Source organism: Mytilus californianus, unplaced genomic scaffold (genome assembly GCF_021869535.1).
Source record: "Mytilus californianus isolate M0D057914Y unplaced genomic scaffold, xbMytCali1.0.p SCAF_8, whole genome shotgun sequence".
Lineage (NCBI taxonomy): Eukaryota > Metazoa > Mollusca > Bivalvia > Mytilida > Mytilidae > Mytilus > Mytilus californianus.
This window is the reverse complement of record NW_026262734.1, coordinates 106,766,180-106,785,504: the sequence shown is the minus strand read 5'-3', so window position 1 is coordinate 106,785,504 and position 19,325 is coordinate 106,766,180. Positions and strand designations below refer to the sequence as shown.

General features: G+C 33.0%; 1 protein-coding gene across 1 annotated transcript; it reads right to left on the bottom strand.

Moving 5' to 3' along the window:
* Positions 1-17,737: 17,737 nt before the first annotated feature.
* Positions 17,738-18,584, bottom strand: LOC127711570 (interleukin 17-like protein). The gene is made up of 2 exons (XM_052217664.1): positions 18,570-18,584; positions 17,738-18,307 (listed from the first exon to the last, which is right to left on the bottom strand). The coding sequence occupies exons 1-2, from the start codon at positions 18,582-18,584 to the stop codon at positions 17,738-17,740; spliced, it is 585 nt and encodes a 194-aa protein (XP_052073624.1).
* Positions 18,585-19,325: the final 741 nt, after the last annotated feature.

The following is a 19,325-nucleotide window of genomic DNA, read 5'->3' as shown; positions in this document are numbered from 1 at the left end:
CTGACTTGGTACAGGCATTTTGCGAAGAAAATGGTTGGTCTAACCTAGTTAAATAGCTAGTTAAACTCCCTTTTGTATGACAATTGTTTGTACTTCCGTTATATTGAAGAAAAAAAAAAAGGTGAGCAACCCAAACAGACATAATAGGAAGCGCATTTATTAACAATAAATATATACATATACAATGACACACAATAATGATCGCGATAGATGGAAAAAATAAAAAAAATAATAATAGCTATACTATAAAAACTAAAATATAAACAAATATTTGAATATCAGTTTGATGCACATAATGGATTATTTTCATTAAAATCAAAGTTATTGCCAAGGTTTTCTGATATTAGACGGAATATAAAATGCTTCATACAAAATTCAACATACAAAGGATAAAAAGGAATCACCCAAATATTTGTAAGTACAAAAGATAACAAAAACCACCTGCATCAATCTTCTCCGTGAGATGACGTATAGACACAGAAAAACAACATGGGGTCCAAAGCAGGAGATGCTTACCATGTTTACACATCGCGTTAAAAATCGATGATCACTTTTGCCTGTTTGTTTTTTGACACAATGTTTATCTGACGTTGGTATGCTAACGCTATAGGTAATTCTGATTTTTTTCTCAAAAAATTGCTATTAATTTTTTTCGACATTTCGTTCACATTCAATTCAGATAGAAGCTTTAAGCCCCGGTCACACCTTACCGGATAGCGCGAACGGAAGCCGAACGGATAACTTTTTTTCAATCCGTTCATGTCCGTTAGACGTCCGTTCTTATCTGTTAGACGTCCATCCATATCCGTTTCATGTCCGTTCAGCGTCTGTTTTATCCGTCGACGTCCGTTCTGTCCGGTGGAAAATTTTGAGCATTTTCAAAATTTTGAACGGACGTCCAACGGATGAAGTGTCCGTTTAACGTCCTGTAGGCATCTGTTTTTTACGGTACTCGTCCGTTCCGCTTCCGTTTTTTATCCGTTACTTGTCCGTTAGACATCCGTTGGAGGTCCGGTAGACCAATTCACCAACGGACTTCTACCGGACGTATAACGGATAAAACGGATGATGAACGGAAGGATAACGGATAAAACGGATACGTACCGAATGTACTTTCGTATGGGATATATGGAATATCTGGAAACTATTAGACTGGGTTAAGGACTATATAAGCAACAGACAGCACGTTGTTTTTATAAACAATGAAACTTCAAATCAAGGCGAAATCAAGGCAGGAGTTTCGAAGTGATCTGTATTGGGTACTCTACTATTTCTTTTATGACATTACAGATAATCTCCATAACATAGCCCGTTTATTTACAGACGACACCCCTCTCTCTCATATTCTGGTAGCAACTTTCAAACAATTGAAAGTGATATTAATAAAGACCTTTTTAGTTTAAATGAATGGGCCAAAAAATGGTTGGTAGATTTTAATCCAAAGAAAACCAAAGCATTGGTGATTGCAAATGTTAAACCACCAGTAATGAATATTTTATTTAACGGTGAAAACGTTGAAACTGTTAAATGTCACAAGCATTTTCATCAGATGGAAACTGGACAAGCCATATAGATGATAGTACAAAGTCTGCATTAAAACAAGTAAATGAACTAAGGAAACTAAAATTTACACTTTCCAAAAAAAAGCTTATCCAATATCTATGTCACTTTTATAAGACCACTATTGGAATATGGATGCGAAGTATGGGATGAGTGTTTTGAATATGAATCTAATAAACTAGAAAAAATACAATTGGAAGCTGCAAGGATAGTAACAGGGCTTACAAAATTTTCAAGTTTAGAATCCTTATATTTTGAAACGGGCTGGGAAACGTTAGCAGAAAGGCGAAGACAACGAAAATTAACAATTTTCTATCAAATGCATAATTACTTTTGTCCCCAATATTTAATCGACTATCTACCTCCAGTTACATCTGATGTCAGTGGAAACAACCTCAGAAATAATGATAATTATATACCCCCTAGATGTAGACTACGAATAACTGAAAAGTCATTCGTACCATCTACTGTCAGAATATGGAATAATTTAAATTCAACAATAAGAAACTTACCAACTATCCCACAATTTAAACGAAAAAAAAGGGAGAACTATTTAGACCTCCATCATATTATGGTGAAGGGCCTAGAAAATTTAATATACTGCATACAAGACTAAGGCACCAGTGCAGTTCATAAAATGCAGACTTAAATAAGATAAATGTAGTGAATGATTCTAAATGCTCCTGCGGTTCTCCTGTTGAAGATGCCATCCATTACTTTCTAGAATGCCAATTATATTATAGCCAAAGAATATCTCTGATTAATGATCTTATAAATATGAACATACACATTGATATTGAAACGCTATTGTTTGGAAAAGATGCATATAATTACCAAACTGTACTCTTAAATGTTTGATAAAGTTCGTTATTTCATTAAACAGTCAAAAAGATTTTAACGTTCGAAGTCAGCAGCTTTCTTTTTTCTTTCTGTCCTATTTGCTTTTTTGTTTCCATGCCAATGTGTGACTCCTTCCTTTATTTTTCTATAACTGTCGCTATTTTATGTATGTGTTTGCTGTCATCATATATGTATAATAACTTGTGTCAAATCCTATTGCTTGATTAATGCAATAAAATATTATTAAATTACCGAATGTAAAACGTGTTTGTGATTTACATGTATTATTATGGTCAGGCGGCGTTATTGGCATTTTTCTCTGACATTTTTTCCCTCTTCCTTTTCCATCCTTACCCTTTTTTAAGAATAAACTAAAACCAGTTACACGGAAACTTTTTAATTATTTTAAGGTCACGTGTATGTGATTTACATGCATTAAAATTGCCACCTTTAATTTTCCGCTTATCTTGTTCATCCGTTTTTTCCGGTACGCTTCCGTTAGGTGTCCGTTTTATGCGGTACTCGTCCGTTGGATGTACGTTCGACATACTTTCTGTCCGGTACGTTTCCGTTTCTCGTACGTTGCATATCCTGTGTGTGTCCGTTAGGCATTCGTTACGCGTCCGTTTTATTTAGTCAGTACACCAACGGATAAAAATTTTGTCAACGGAAAACCTTTTTTTCATCCGTTCGGCGTCCGTTCGAGCTATCCGGTAAGGTTTGACCATAGCTTTACATTGTAAAAACACACTGTATTTAACATCAATTATATGATTCATTTTCAATGCGTAGTTATGTCTTTTTCATATAAGTTTTATGTATGATAAGCTATTTCCTATTTATATGTTAATCTGCAAATACATTTTTTTTCTTTTTTCCACGCATGGAATACAGAACTTATTTGATTGTAGTAATAATCTGAGTTATCTCTCTTGTCTTATTGGACAATAATCATTTGTAAATTTTTATATTTAAGTTACTTCAGCTTTTAAGTGGCCAATCTTACAGATACGGACTTGATATGGGAAGAAAACTTTCAAAAATTTCAGTAATATTTTATATTTCAGCAATATAAACCCGACAGCTATAAAAAATGTAAACGTAATCCCAGATTTATTCATAAAATAAATTGTCAGCAACACCATAACTAAGGTTTTCAACCTCGAACAATTGAATGGGTGTATATTGGGAAGACATACAAGTAGTCCTAAAATTTTTGAACAAACTAGGTCACATTGGCACAATCATCACATCTTTTACTAATATCTTACTTTAAATAACATCAAATGGTAAGAACCAAATAAAGGCAACAGTAGTATACCGCTGTTCAATAGTCATCAATCGATTAAGCGAAAACAAATCCTGGTCACTAACCAAATACGTGGGAAACACATTAACTAAAAGAGGAAAACAACGGAACAACAGAAACACAGAATTGCTACAAAAACAAACGCCAACATACATAGAAACAGACTATTTGATAACAACTGCCATATTCCTGACTTGGTACAGGACATTTTAAGAAAAAATAGTGGGTTGAAACTGGTTTTGTGGCTAGCCAAACCTCCCGCTTATATGGCAATGTTAGAAATACCACTAAAATGACAACATTACTTGACAGAAATACAGTACAAATAAACGCAAGAACACTCAGAACAGAGAAATACATAAATAAATAACATAATAGTACATTACAACATGTAAACCACAGAATAACAACGGACACCTCCCATTAATTACCAACAGTACATCAGTACACCCCAATAGAATTATGAACTATGCGTCACACGAATGTATCAACGCCACAAAAAGTGAAGTCACTGGTAAATTTCTCAAAATAGAATATACAATTGGGATTAAGTTTGTAATGGTGTTATTTTATGTATTTTTTAACCATTACAAGAATATTAATATAGAATTGTGTTAGTAATGGTGTAATTATTTGTACTTTCTAACCATGTAGGTTTTTCATCTAAATCAAAACTGTGTAAAAATAAATAAATCCTGTGCATATAGTTGCTTTAAACTAAAAATCATATAAATGAACTAAATGAATAATTATCTTATCTTTTGCATACAGATAGAAAATAACAAAAGAATTCAAACCACAAACGATGAGACATAACACAATATCCAACCATACTTAAAAAAGACACATCATAACTAAATACATAAATGTTGGATGTATAAATACCGAGACACGTTTAATAGCAATGCGAATTCACACTGGACAAAAATAGTCATATTGGGAAATAGGTCACGTTCGGTACTTTGCAGACTTGACGACGTAGATGGTAAACCACAATCTAAGATGTGGTAAAAATGTCGTTAGTTAGTTTAGACACAGACATATTTTTGAATTTTCCTCGGAGTTCAGTACTTTTGTGATTTTACTTTTTATTGTATAGATCAACTGATTATTGATGGTGTCCATGAAATTTTCGGAGTGTCATTTTTAATCTTGCCTCCTCATAACTCTGTTGGAGCAGTTTCTGCGTAAGGAGCACACTCCTGTATATGAAGTCCGTATAGTGTGAACATGCATGAGCATAACGTGTCAATTGAGATATGTAAACACCATACGATGGAGCAGAGGGTATGTTACTGCTGAGAAGTTGGAAATTGATAATTGGGAAGTTGAAATCTTCCCGTTTGTCATAGATTTTAGTGTGAAGTCGTCCGTCTGTGCCAAAAGATTCATTCCTAGGGAAATAAAATAAACGTTTCATTGTAATAAAATTTTACAGCCGACTAGGAATTGAGCAACGCAACGAACGTAAAATCAATGATTTTATCCTTCAATCTGCCCGACATCTAAAATCTAAAATAGTTGATTTCATGACAGAGGATAGACTAAAGACTGTTACCTGTATAAACAACGAATACATTACAAAAAAGGAAAAAGTACAGAGAACAACAATTTGAACTAAAGCAAGAGCAGCACAAACCCTTTTAAAACAAAACTAGAGGAGATTTGATATGCTACGGATGGAAAAACAGATCCTGCTCCACATATGTCACCCGCCGTGTTGCTCAGATAGTAAAACCCCGGTGAAAAGTCTAATTTGCTAGGTCACATTCGAGGAAAAATGAGGACGGGATTTGTTACGACGATTTGAACCTATTCGTCGTAGTAGAGGTATCTTAACATCTTATGAACGGACGAAAATCGCCTTAACTTGATGTAAATTGCCATAACGAGAAAAGAGGAAACATTCATTTATTCACAAATTTTGGACTATCGGCTGTGCACTTCCGTAAGAAATGTCTTTTACATAAAAATATACATGCAGGGTTCTTTTAAACCATTTTTAGTTGTAGACATATTATATTGACTGCGAGTACTCTCAGATCTGTACTTAGTGTCTATTTTTTTGTTGGAATGAGAGGGGCAATCTATCTTTTTGAAAACTTATCTAGGCTCAGATCAAAGGTAAAAAGTCCTGCGCAAATAAAAAGAGGTAAATCAAATCTAGGAGTGAAGGCCTCTAGGAAAAAATCGGTTTTTAATTTGAAAAAAAACATCCTCGGATCCGAGATAACTTTGTTGCCCCAAACCTCTAAAATCCAAATGGTCACTTCTTCACTTTAAATGATTATTACTGATGTATTTTCTAGCTAAATTGGTAAGAAGATAAATCAAGGGAAATATTGAAAAAAAACAGTGCACTTGAAAATGATGTTATGTAATGTATTGTCTTTTTTTTTGTGTTGTTTTGTTTTCATGTCCTTTCTTAATATTTTTTTGTATGTTTTTATTATCGTACACAAATTTGTATTAATATAATTTGTTTTGTATTCTTGTTTATTGTTTTCGTTGAGCTTTTATGGCATGTTTTTAAATTTTCATCTGTTTTTATTTCCTATTTGTTTCTATCTATTTTAGGCATGTAATCTTAAAAAAAATATACATGTTAATAACTATGTGACTATCAGTTTTGTTGGTGCTGTAGCACTCATACTTTCAATTAGAATACACATAACTCTATTACTTTACGATATATCGAGTGCACCTTTATATGTCTATAACTGATTCCCCTAAAAACATTTAAAATAAATAAATAAATTGCGGTGTTAACGACATAAATATCAAAGAAAGCATAAACATGCCGTCTATTCTTACTGTTATGAGTGGTTCCTAATATTTACTATTGAATACTATCGAATGAATGTGGGGATGAATAAAGGATTTAAAATGTCTTGAACGACATCTTATCTCTTTATCCGTTTTTATTAAATATATATTTTTTTTATCAAAGTTGCTTTACACTTATACATGTATAAACATGAATCGGTATATATGAAAAATGTGTTATGGTTAACGAGTTTTTGTATTAGGCCTTTCTTACTACCTTTGTTTATGGAGTGATAAATTTTCATTTCTCTGTGACTTTCAAAAGTCATTTTTTGTTATTTGTCCACAAAATAGGATAGGATAAGATTACTCTACTTTGTTTGAACTTTCAGAACTAGCTAAGGCCATGTGCACTGCTGATATATTAGTCTTATTTGGCCTAGAAATCAACGCAAAACCTTTGAAGCCATTCCTGCATAAAAAGCAATTAACAACTTTAAGCGGACCATCCTTGAATTCATAGCTGTGACTTATAGTTTACTCAGATTTTGATCTTAATACCAACATAAAATAACTTTTTATGATCTTCGTCACTATCAAAGGTGTGTTGGAGATGTTGAGTCCAGCCATGCATGTATATTTAAAGTCCAGCGCAGGAGATGTAAAGTGCACTTTAAATCTACAGCACTGGATTTTACATTTCCAGCACTGGACTTTACATCTACAGCGCCAGACGTTAGATCTACAGTGTTTCACCTTTTTGTTTTGATTATGGCAAAACCGTTTGTCGACATTAATCTATAAATCTGATAATGCTAACAGAAAAACATAATTAGTTGTGAACTGATAATACTTTAGGACTTTTTATTCCGGGTTGGGGGATTGAGATTTTAAATAATTATGTCCTTATGTGTTGTTTTTGTTTTGTTTGAAACAAACATTGATACCGAAGGTGGAAAAGCATTTTTTCTTTCATACTTTCCGCAACAAACTTTTTATCGTTTCCAAAGATGAAATTAAATTTTCAAAATCCCGAAACATTGAAATGAAACCTTTTCAAGTCACAAAAAATCTACCTCCTCGGCAATCAAATTGTCCTCTTTGGTTAATCTTTATCAGACCTGTACATGTTCATCAATCAATACAGCAGAACATAAAAACTTGTATAAACTTAACTAGAGCAAATAAGAAACCCGTCTTAAATTTATTCCGAGTTAGACTACTCGTACACTCTCTTGAAAATTAACATCATATATCCTTATACAACGAAAACCTTGACTGCTTCGTTCTATGTAAACTGAACACCTATTAAATTTAAATAAATCCATTATTTTCAAACGATTCCACCGTTTGTTTATATCGAAAAAGCGGGCAAACAAAAAACAAAGAGATTTCGTATAAATCAATCATATTGAAATCATTTTACATAGACAAAAATTTGCAAGTTCTGAAATAGGTTTCCCCTTTGGTGGGGTTGGGCCGTTGTTTTGATTGTCCTGTTGTACATTTTCATTCGCCGCCTGATCGTTATTTTCCACCGCCTGATTAATATTCACCACTGCTGGATCATTATTCAACACCGCTTGATCATTATTCACCAACCCCTGATCATTATTCACCAATGTCTGATCATAATTCACCACAGCCTGATCATTATTTACCACCGCCTGATCATTATTCACCACCGCCTGATCATTATTCACCAACGCCTGATCACTATTCACCACAGCCTGATAATCATTTCATCTATTGAAATCGTAACTTTTCTATGAACAGCTTCAAGCTCACCACTACCTCTCTGTAATAAAGAAAACCCAACTTACCAGTAAATTGAATATTATTTATTTAACACAAATTATTATACAGGGTGACGAGTGTTACATGTACATGTATGAACACACTATTCATGAAAACAGATCGAAAAACCCTTATTTTTATCCGCAATTTGTAGCTGTTACTAGTGATCTTCTCTAAGCATCCAGCATTTGAGATGAGGGGGGAAAGAGGGGGGGGGGGGGGTCCGGAATGTATCTAGAGAAAGAGGGGATTCGAATGTTGTTTTTTTTTGGTGATTTTTAATACTCGAGTAACAACGTTGCAATTTCAAGAATCTAAGTTTAAAATTCAAGAAACTGAGTGGAATTTAAGAAAATATGTTGAAATTTCAAGTACTATTTTTTTCAGGAAATTTCAACAGATTTTCTTAAATTTGCAACATTTCTTGAATTTTCATGATGAAACTTAAAAACAGGTGGTGGTTATGAGCTTCGATACCTTTTCTTAAAACTTGAAACTTTAACTTATATATAGAAAACTACCTTTTGGTATTTCGCTTTCGGTCTCTTTTCGTTTGGATGACATTTTCTAGTGTATCGGCTATCATTTGTTTTTTTTTTCAGCAATAAACCGCCTCAGTTTTTCGTTTTGTATAGAGACTGGATCTTTAGATGCCAACTTTGTTATTTGATCCGACATTCTTCTTTTTGTCTTCTCAAATGGTCCATCTTTGTAAAGAGCTTGGCATTTTTATGTCAATCTTTCCATGGCCTTTATGACTTCTGCGTAAACAGATGGCCAATTCCATCTGTTATTTACATATCCCCTTGCAATAAGTAGTTGTTCCTCTACTGAAATTTCAACATGTGTTCTCTTCTTTTCAGTCATGATTCAAAGACAAGCACGTGTGCACAGAACGGTCTGTTCGAATATTTTTTTTCGTTTCGGTTGTGATAAGCTTAAATACCCAACAAAGGGGAAAAAATTGCGAGATCGAAAAAAAAAATTTCAAACTGTTGGACTGTTTAGTAATGAATAGATGATTGTTTTCTTCATTTGTTTTTCGGATTATTGTTCAAGATTGAATTTCAGTTACATTTTTAAAAAGAAATAATTAAAAGTAGCTTTTAATGATCTGTAACTTCTCATAATAGCGTCAGAATCGTCATGTTTATATACAAACACTATGTTATTGAAAAAAAAATCGTTTTATACATGTTTAGAATCAGATCAAAGAATCCCCAAAAAAAAGACTATCTGATTTTACTGACACTAACGGTTGAACTTTATCATATCCTAACCTAAATACATGTATATATATATTTGTGTTGTAAATGTACTGGTTCCAAGAAATGATCTCTATGTTTCATCTCGTAGAGACATAACTTGGGAATGTTACCAGTATGAATAAACATAGTAACTTCTGGGGAAGACCCAAAGTGAAGGGAAGGGTAGTACAGAATTTTAATATAAGTTAAAACTCTTAGAAGTCCGGGGCATATAAATGTTGAAAATATGTCGCACAGCCTTATGTTTTGACCTTTGAATAAAATAGTAGTGAATATCAACTTTCCATTCTAGGATATAATTTTTTACGAAACTTCATGGTAAGAGTGACACAGTTTTAGCCATAAAGGGAGTTCATATGGGAAATTGCATTGTCTATATTTACAGAAGTGCAACCTATAATAGCTTATCGTGCTTGTGATGTATGCCCTTATATTTTACAATTATGGGTTGTTTGCCTGTTAGAGTAATTTCACATGTTTATTATATCTTTGTTCTTAATTGTTAATTAAATATTATGGTGTTTGAATGTATAAATACTCATCCACGCTTGCTATTTTCATTATTGCCCCCTGCTATGGTTTTACTTAGATTTCTTACAATCTCTGTTTTTGCTTTGTGTTTGTTATATGTCTGTTTTGTATTACTTATGTCTTTACGTCGGGCTTTTTATAACAGTTTTGTAAGAGTTCTTTTTCTGCTTTGCCTATTATTTCTTATTCCGTAAGTGTGATCCTTATTCTATGTTATAACCTCCGGTCTTTTTTTATTTTGCCTATACCCCTATTTAAATTATCATGATTTTACGTAATGGAAAGAAATTAAATAACAACCCGACTTCTAGGATATCCACGAGCTTAAACAAACGTATTTGTAATGCCTCTGCAGCCAGATTGTTAAACAAAAATGCACGTGGATATCCACAAATTTTCCCGTGCAATGCCAAAAAATGACTTACCTGTTTTAGATTAACTTCACAAAATACTGTTAGGTCAACATTGAACGGGAGAGCTTTTTCACTCTCCTTTTCCTGTGACATTACCTGAAAAACTCAAAACCTTATATATGTGGTAACTTGAACCCAGCCTAAGTGTGGTATTCAATATGTGGGACAGACAGGATGAGAATATTACAGAAGAAATCGAGAGCACCTTTACCGCTTTCGAAGACCTAAAAAATTCAAAAGTTTGATATACCAACATTTAGATAAGCATGATCATAATCTAAAATTTATAAAACTCCAACCACTTGAAACCGTTCAGAAACAATCAGGACAATCACACAAGCAATTTGAAAAATCCCGTGAAGTTCGCGAACTATTTTGGTTAAAAAGACTTCAAACAGCTTATCCTCTCGGTCTCAATGACAAAATATTGGGACAGGGGAACATATCTAAAACTTCTATCGATGATTAATATTGTCGATAAACGACTAAGAAATAATAGGTCTCATGGTAAACGCAAAAACTGTAATCAACTCATTAAACATCGTATAAATTATACACTTGCTGATCTTTTATCTATATTAAAAAAGTAATGGTAGACATCAAGTATTTTGTAAACTATTTTTCAGGGGTGTGATAAAAATTCATTTTTTAGCCCGTTGTATGAATACACCCGTATTGTTACAGCCTTTTGTCATCATAGGCTGTTTCCTAGTATCGATAAACCTGAAAATCATAAACGGCATTTTCTTAAATTAAAATATATAAATAGAGGTATTGATTTTATTAACTTATCTAGTATATTCAATGACTCTACCATCCATAGTCAAATACCTCCATATTTTGATAATACCGAACCAACTATTATTTCGTATTCTTATAAAAAAAAACCAGTAGAAGTTTGATTTTTAATTATACGTCAGTTACAGCAGACGTCAATATAGAAAATAATGCTCCTTCCACTTGAGACTGTGGTCATGTCATTACAGGAGACCTCAACATCGTCGAAGACCGTGAGGTCAAAACTTTTCTTAAGAAAGGACCTTAATATCGTCCTCCATCTATAATAGATTGGAAACAGTGTCGTCAGGTCATTAACAAAGCAGCCAATAATATAGTGGTGATGTGACGCATAGACTACACGGTAGTTCTCCAAAACGAAATTATCAATTCGTCTACATTCAAGTCCGTACGCTTCACAGAGAGTCAAATTGTAAACAACTACCTCCTTTACTGCTATCAAAGAACTTGTTATTAATTTTTGTAATAAAGCTTATGAAAATAATGGTATTAATTATTTTTGGAGTGTTAAAAATTCATTAGAGGTTTTAGATAAAATACGTGCTTTTGATGGTCCTTTTAATTCTGTTGACAGTTATGATTTTTCTACTCTCTACACTACACTTCCACACAATCCTATCACAAAAAAGTTTTCATATTTAATTAAATAGTCTTTTGAAAAATCTCATTGCTAATTTATTTGCTGTAACTCGTTTAAAGCCTTTTTCTGTAACGAAAAAGGAAAGTATGCTAGATGCACTTACTGGAAATGTGAAGATATGATTGAAGCTTTAAATTTTCTCCTGGACAACACATATGTACGTTTCGGCGATAAAGTGTATCGACAGGTAGTAGGTATTCATATGGGCACTAACTGCGCTCCTTTAATAACAGATTTATTCCTGTATTGCTGTGAATCTCAGTTTATGACCAAACTCAGTAAAGACACGTCATTGTTACATTTGGTTGATAATTCAACAATACCTACCGTTATCTTGATGATATTTTTGTTTAATTATCCAGAGTTCTCTAAATATACTACCAAAATTTACCCAAAGGAACTTACTTTAAATAAATCTAACATAAACAGCAGTAGTTGTCCTTTTCTAGATTTAGACATTTCAATTTTTAAAGGGAAACTCCATACTAAAATTCACGACAAAAAAGACGATTTTTCATTCCCTATTGTTAATAATCCCTTTTTAGACGGCGATGTTCCTTTGGTTCCATCACACGATGTCTATATATCCCAACTCGTCTTCTTTGACTGATCATGACGTTAAAACACTAAATCCCTGGGATGTGTTTTAGTTGATTTTAGTCTCTGATACATGATTTTTTATTACTAATTGTTTTTGGTTTTTAACTAGCTTTCAGTAACTGCGAGTACTCTCAAATCGTACTTTCGTGTTAATTTGACCTGTTGATACAATTTGTAATGTATTTTTGTTATTTAATGTTTAGTTATTCAGTGATATATCTAGTCTCACTTTTTTTTAATATATAGCACCTTTGATAAGTGTTTAGTATGACGATAAATTTTCGCTTTTGTTCTCGTACTAGGAACAACAAAATTATTTATTTTGTAAAAATCATTTCCATACTCCATGTATACCTTACAACAAAATTATTTTTATTTACCTGTGTACTTTATTTTATTTGGCGGCATTTTATACAAGGTTATGGTTGTCTTTCTGATATTGTTAAACATCTAACCCCCTTGTTTTATTAATTTTGTATTTACATTGTGTCGTAGATCAAATTTATTCGTTCAGTGTATGTTCACTTGTTTTTGTTAAAATGTATTTTGATCGAGTTAAGCCATTTCAATTGATATTTTATAGTGTGTCTTTCTTTGTTGTGATGTTACACTATTGTTTCAGGTAGGGTGAAGGTTGACGCCTATAAAAAACGTTTAGACCCGCTGCATTTGTTTGCACCTGTCCTAAGTCAGGAACCTGATGTTCAGTGGTTGTCGTTTGTTGATGTGGTTTATAAGTGTATCTCGTTTCTCGTTTTTTATATAGATTAGACCGTTGGTTTTCCTGTTTAAATGGTTTTACACTAGTCATTTTTGGGGACCTTTATAGCTTGCTGTTCGGTGTGAGCCAAGGCTCCGTGTTGAAGGCCATACTTTGACCTATAATGGTTTACTTTTACAAATTGTGACTTGGATGGAGAGTTCTCATTGGCACTCATACCACATCTTCTTTTATCTATACACATAGTGCATACCCTCAATTGATGCCAAAATAAAATGCTGTCGTAGATTGCTAGTAACCTTGTTATATATCACATTAAAATCCGTTAGTGCGAAGAATTCATTTAAGAATTGAATGCTTTTTATTTATGATTTTATTTAGGTGTAAAAGCGTTGACCGAAGCACATTTTGTATGAGAAACCGCTTCATGTTAAAACTGCACACGATCAACGCTTTTACAACCCCTTTAACATTTCAAAAAAAAGCATTCAATTCTTATAATTACATTGTGATACTAGAATTATAAAATAAAAGTTGTACCAAGTCTTCGTTTGTTTTTCAATGAATTATTTTTAACACTGTCACGAATAGCACGTGCAGTCATTGCTGTTGTATTTCATACGAAAATACAATTTGATATGGAAGTGCCTCGCGATTGTTGTAAGCCCATCAAAATTATGGATTGTAATGAAAATACATGTAATGTAATTATTACACATTTAAAGTGTTTAATAGGAACAAGTGACCATCGTATATGTACAAGGATATAAATAAAATGTAGAACCTCTGTTTTTACAACAAAGCTTTAAAAAGCAACTTTAGTAACATACGAATTTTCCAAAGAATGAGACGAAAGATACCAAAAGGACATTCAAACTCTTACGTCGAAAATAAACTGACAACACTATGGCTAAAAATAAAAAGACCAAAAGACAATCAATGGTAAATAAAACACAACATGGAAAACTAAAGACTGAGCAACACGAAACCCACCAAAAATTAGGGGTAATCACAGGTACTCCGGAAGGGTAAACAGATGCTGCTCCACATGTTTCAACTGTCGTGATGCTCATGTAGTACACACTTGGTCCAATTCGGTAGGTCACATCCGTGTAAAAGAGGACGGGATTGTAGTTACGACAATTGGAACATATAAGTCGTCATCAGTGGAACAGATTTTCCTTAACAGTCAACCATCTCGTGATTGCGTCCGTAAAATTTACGAAGGAATGTTTTCGTCTGCATCACTTGGAACACTCTTGGCTATATAGCTTCCTTGTGAGCAGCAACCCTCTCTTAAGGAAATCTTGATAGGAAATATGAGCCCTGGAATATCGTACTAGATGGGAGAAGTCTACTCCATTCGCAAACGCTGCTGAAATGTTGCTTCATAGAAATAGAAAGTTCCTAAAACCATCTCTTTCGTCGTAAAATTTCGTTTTCAAACGACCCTTATTTTCAAGTCCTAGATGTAAGTCAAGATATAAGGCAGACTCAAAGTCGATGGGATAGATGCGTTCAACATAGTCACAAAACTTTGAATTATTTAGTGAAAGGACATCATCTATATAGCGCAATGTGAAGTTAAAGGATAATGCCAACTTCTTTTCTCATTTTCTAAGAAACTCCTGTATGAAGTCAGCCTCAAATAAATAAAGGAACAAGCCGGCAAGAAGAGAAGCACAGTTGGTTCCCTTGGGAATGCCGGTTGTTTTTTTTATAAAAACCCGTCCTCTAAACGTAACAAATATGTTGTCAATCAAGAAATCAATCATCTTGATAATGTAGGTTTCTGAGAACTTTTTGTTTGAAACAGAGTGAGTTTTAAAAAAGTACAATTTATCACCCCCCCCCCCCCCCCCCTATGATATGATATGTGCATCTACATGTACATTGGCCTTTCACAGCAGGACCAACTTGTTCAACTTGTTTTTTGTTTTTGTATGTTTGGAATGAGGAATACTTGTGTAGAGTGTTAAAAAGGCAAATGTTTAATACTATTGTAAGATGAAATAGTCTTAGATTGTATGTACTTTATAGGATCTTTGGAATTTTTTAGTATCTACATCTGATTAACGCCAACAACATATTTGTCATGGAGGTAGGACAGGTCTATTGCAACATTTTGGTCTTTAATGATTGATGTAGCATGTTTATTCATAGAATCATTCAGGTTTTTTTATTCTGATTTGTATCAACGACCTCACAGTCTTAATTCATTCGGAAAGAGTATCTACGTTTTTTTTCTCGCGTTTAATCCGTTGCCAGGCAAAATCCTCGACTGAATCCATCAGTATTTTGAAGTTGTGTTTTCAATTGATGTATTTAGGCTCACGATATTTCGGGCCTTTGGATAACACATTTCGCAGAGAAGTGTTATTGACAATGTTAAGGTCGTCAGTAATAACGTGGCCATTCGAATTATATATGAATCGGGAACTAGCACATGTGCAATCAGGAGGTTTAGACTTGAAGTCGTCAATATTGAGATCCTACAACACGTGTTTGTAAGTGAAAATTTAAGTTGAATTCAGTTTGGTATAGGTATGAGAGATGATAGGTACAGACTGATCTTTACAATAGGGAGGTATTTTCGAGTGAACTGATTTATGATGAAGGATATTGCCCAAGTTGATGGCACCGTGACCTTGGTTGGCAAAGGAAAGGATCTTTTCTCATTTTCATCTTTTCCAATGCGAACTGGTTTGAAAAGTCTGTGACTGACAATATCCGAGATGATAGCTGTAAGTTTGTATTGGTTTGAATGGGGGTTTGTAACTCGTTTCTTAACATATGTTGTACATAGAATGAAGATTTGAAAGGGCTAGTGAATTAAGCTTTGTGCGAATATGATGGATACCCCTTGTTTAAGTGGCAGCAGGTCATTTATAGAGACATCATGGAGAGTAGGTGATGTAGTAAGACGATAACCATGACTGCATCTACGTTAAAAAGTAGCGGTGAACATAGTCGTCACATTCTTCGAGCTATTGGATTGACTAGATAGAATACCTATACCCTCAATTTTGTAATCGCAACCATATGATGTCGCAGTTCATAGTTACCAAATCCAGTAGTCTTCCTTTTGTCTACGGAGAGGTGTTGCAAGATGAGGATTGTTAGTCCTGGGGAATACTTTTTAGATGATACGAACTTGCATGGAAAGGATCGAATGATCAGACTGATTAAAATGCCGGAAAACAATGTTAATCCATGATATACTGGAAATTCTCGACCTTTCTATAAGGACAATTTATATCGGATTCAACGGACTGTGCTATCAGTTATACTTGCCATATCGTACATTATAACATTTTTTTCAACAGATTGTAAAATTGTAATATAATATGCATTTTTAAGCTTTTTACCATTTGTTATACTGGTTCAGGATTAGATCATCAACACCTGATAGTCGTATTTGATCGAGCCAAATCGTCGGTTATATATTTAACTTACTGGACGACTCCAGGATAATACCAAACTAATTTAGCTTTGCAGTTAGTATAGTTTCTATCCTGCAACATATGCTTTCAAAACGAGGTTTATGCCGCATATATAATCAACTAAATCATATTTCTTGTTTATCTGTTTTGTTATCATGCTGTATTGTTATTTGTAATACCACTATGTAGACGTATAATAGACAAAAATTATAAAAGATAAAAATTTTATTAGAAAAGTTTGAAAACATGCAAAGCTTCAAAATAAAAATAAGTTAAAAATATAAATTTGCAATTAAATACGATTTGAGACAATTATTACAGATATTGAACAACTTTATATAATGTTCTTAACACGACAATCACATTTGAACAATATTTTTATAATAAACAAATACAACCCTGTTTCGTTGACTAAAATTCGAACAGTATTAATTTAATAATTAACTTATGGTATGAATACTTCTCAATTACTTATAAACATTTTATACATTCGTAGAATCTTTTAAAAAACAGAATACATAAAACCCACTATATGGCAAAGTTGACCTAAGATGAATTTGGCATTTATTTTACGGCCCGTTTTGGTCATGTAGCTCTTCAACTGTTTTGGTTCTTATACATCCTTTGGTTTCAAACATTTGGCTTTAAGCGTTTCTGATGAAAGTAATCCAGACTAGAGCTTCGGACGCATGAAATTGATAAAGTGTTTTCATTTAATAACAATTCGAATAAATATACAAGTGTATTACAACAACATCAAAAACAAGATAAATACACACTTGCACACACTTATACTTAAAATAAAAAAGCATTACTTTAAAACTATCAGTAAGATTTTCCCGGAAATAAGTAACCTACTAGCATATATGTTTTAGGCAGTGACTAGTTTTAGTTAGATAATGTTTGGTTGTGGACGGATATTGCACTAATCTTACCGTTAATGAGAGTATTTAACAATTTAATATCATAACAATACAACCATATATGTCCATAGGACATTACAATATTTGTTCCAATAACTCTGGAAAGGATGTGTTTTATATCATGGACCTTACATTTCTTCTGGTCCATCAGCTGGAGGTCGGGCAGTGGTTATTTGTACATCATTTACGATCTCTCTTTGCTGTTCACATACATAAGCTACTGGAATATAGGTATCTGTTACTTCATATTTATAAAATCCGTTTTCACAACCGGTTTTTGTTAATATCTGGATTTTCTGTTGAATTGGTGAACATTTCTGATCTCCAGAAGCATCTATACACTTAGTACACTCAGTAGAAGCTCTATAGTGTTCATGGGGATATGTTTCAGCACTGTATGGTGTTTTCTCTAAAACCCAAGGGCATGATGTACGTACCATTAATGGGAGATTGGATCCTTTTAAAAATGTTGAAGGACAGTCGATTTTAGTTTTATTTTTTTCGAGATCTACCAGTTGAGTAAAATCATTGTCCAGTGTGTCTTCCTTCCAACCTTCTGTGAAAAATAATGTCCTGTAATCCACTCCTCCATTTATACTTTTGAATTTAGCCTGTAAGTCTGTAGGGTCTGTACATGTTGGTGCACTATTGACGGATACAATACAACATGTGATGTGTATTAATGCAGCTTTAAGGATCTGAAAATGAAATGAAAATTAAATATAATTGTGTTTTTAAGTTTGTCTGATTGTGCAAAAGTATAAACTAGTGCAGATTAAATTTAGAAATTCGTTCTTTATTTAAAAAATTATTTAAAACAATTCTATTGCAGTTTTATAAACTAGTTCAGGGATTCAAATATACTATCTATTGGTACAAGTTATAAATAGAATTATTCTAAGGTCGTAATATACAGACTTAATTATTGAATAACAAAAACATTTAACTATTGTTGCTTACATTGATAAAATTCATCTTGTATATTTTCTGGAGAACTTATTCAGGCTTCTTGTCTTCTTGTCAACAGTAGTTGCTGTTATGCATGCGATATTGATTTTGAACAATATTTAAACTGTGTTCGCCGGATGCATTCTATTTTTATAAATTGGGAATCATTTAACATCTAATTGGGTTTTATAAGTAGTTGCTAGAGCAGATAAACTAGCCTCTGTCTTACAAATTGGAAACTTTATTTTAGTATTGTTTACTAAGAAGTATACACAGAAGTCTTATTTTTACCACACATAATTTCCTTTCCGGTAGACACACTTATTATAAGAAAAATTAGGTGAATTCTATCAATTTTGTTTATTGTTTTTGTCAAGCATGTCAAGTTCGACACTTATTACTTATTCTACTCTGTGGACGTGGCGTATAAGAATAGGCCAGTTTGATTGATTCAAACGTTGTTTTTTAATTTCTAAATTTTGATTGTAAAACATAAAATAGTTAAAGTTGGAGAAACAATTTTTTTTCATTAAGATTTTCGATGGAACGGACAATACCTTCATGTCTCGATTTCATCGTTTACTTTATCAATGTTATAATGGAAACTAACATTTTAACAAAATCGCTACTTACGGATTGAAGGTGTGAAGTGAAATTCTAGTTTATGCATGTAATACATCTTATTAAATCATTTAGTTTTTCTTGTTATTGCAATTATTTATCCATTTATTTCAAAGATGTGTTGGAAGTGCTTGAATGAGGACTGAA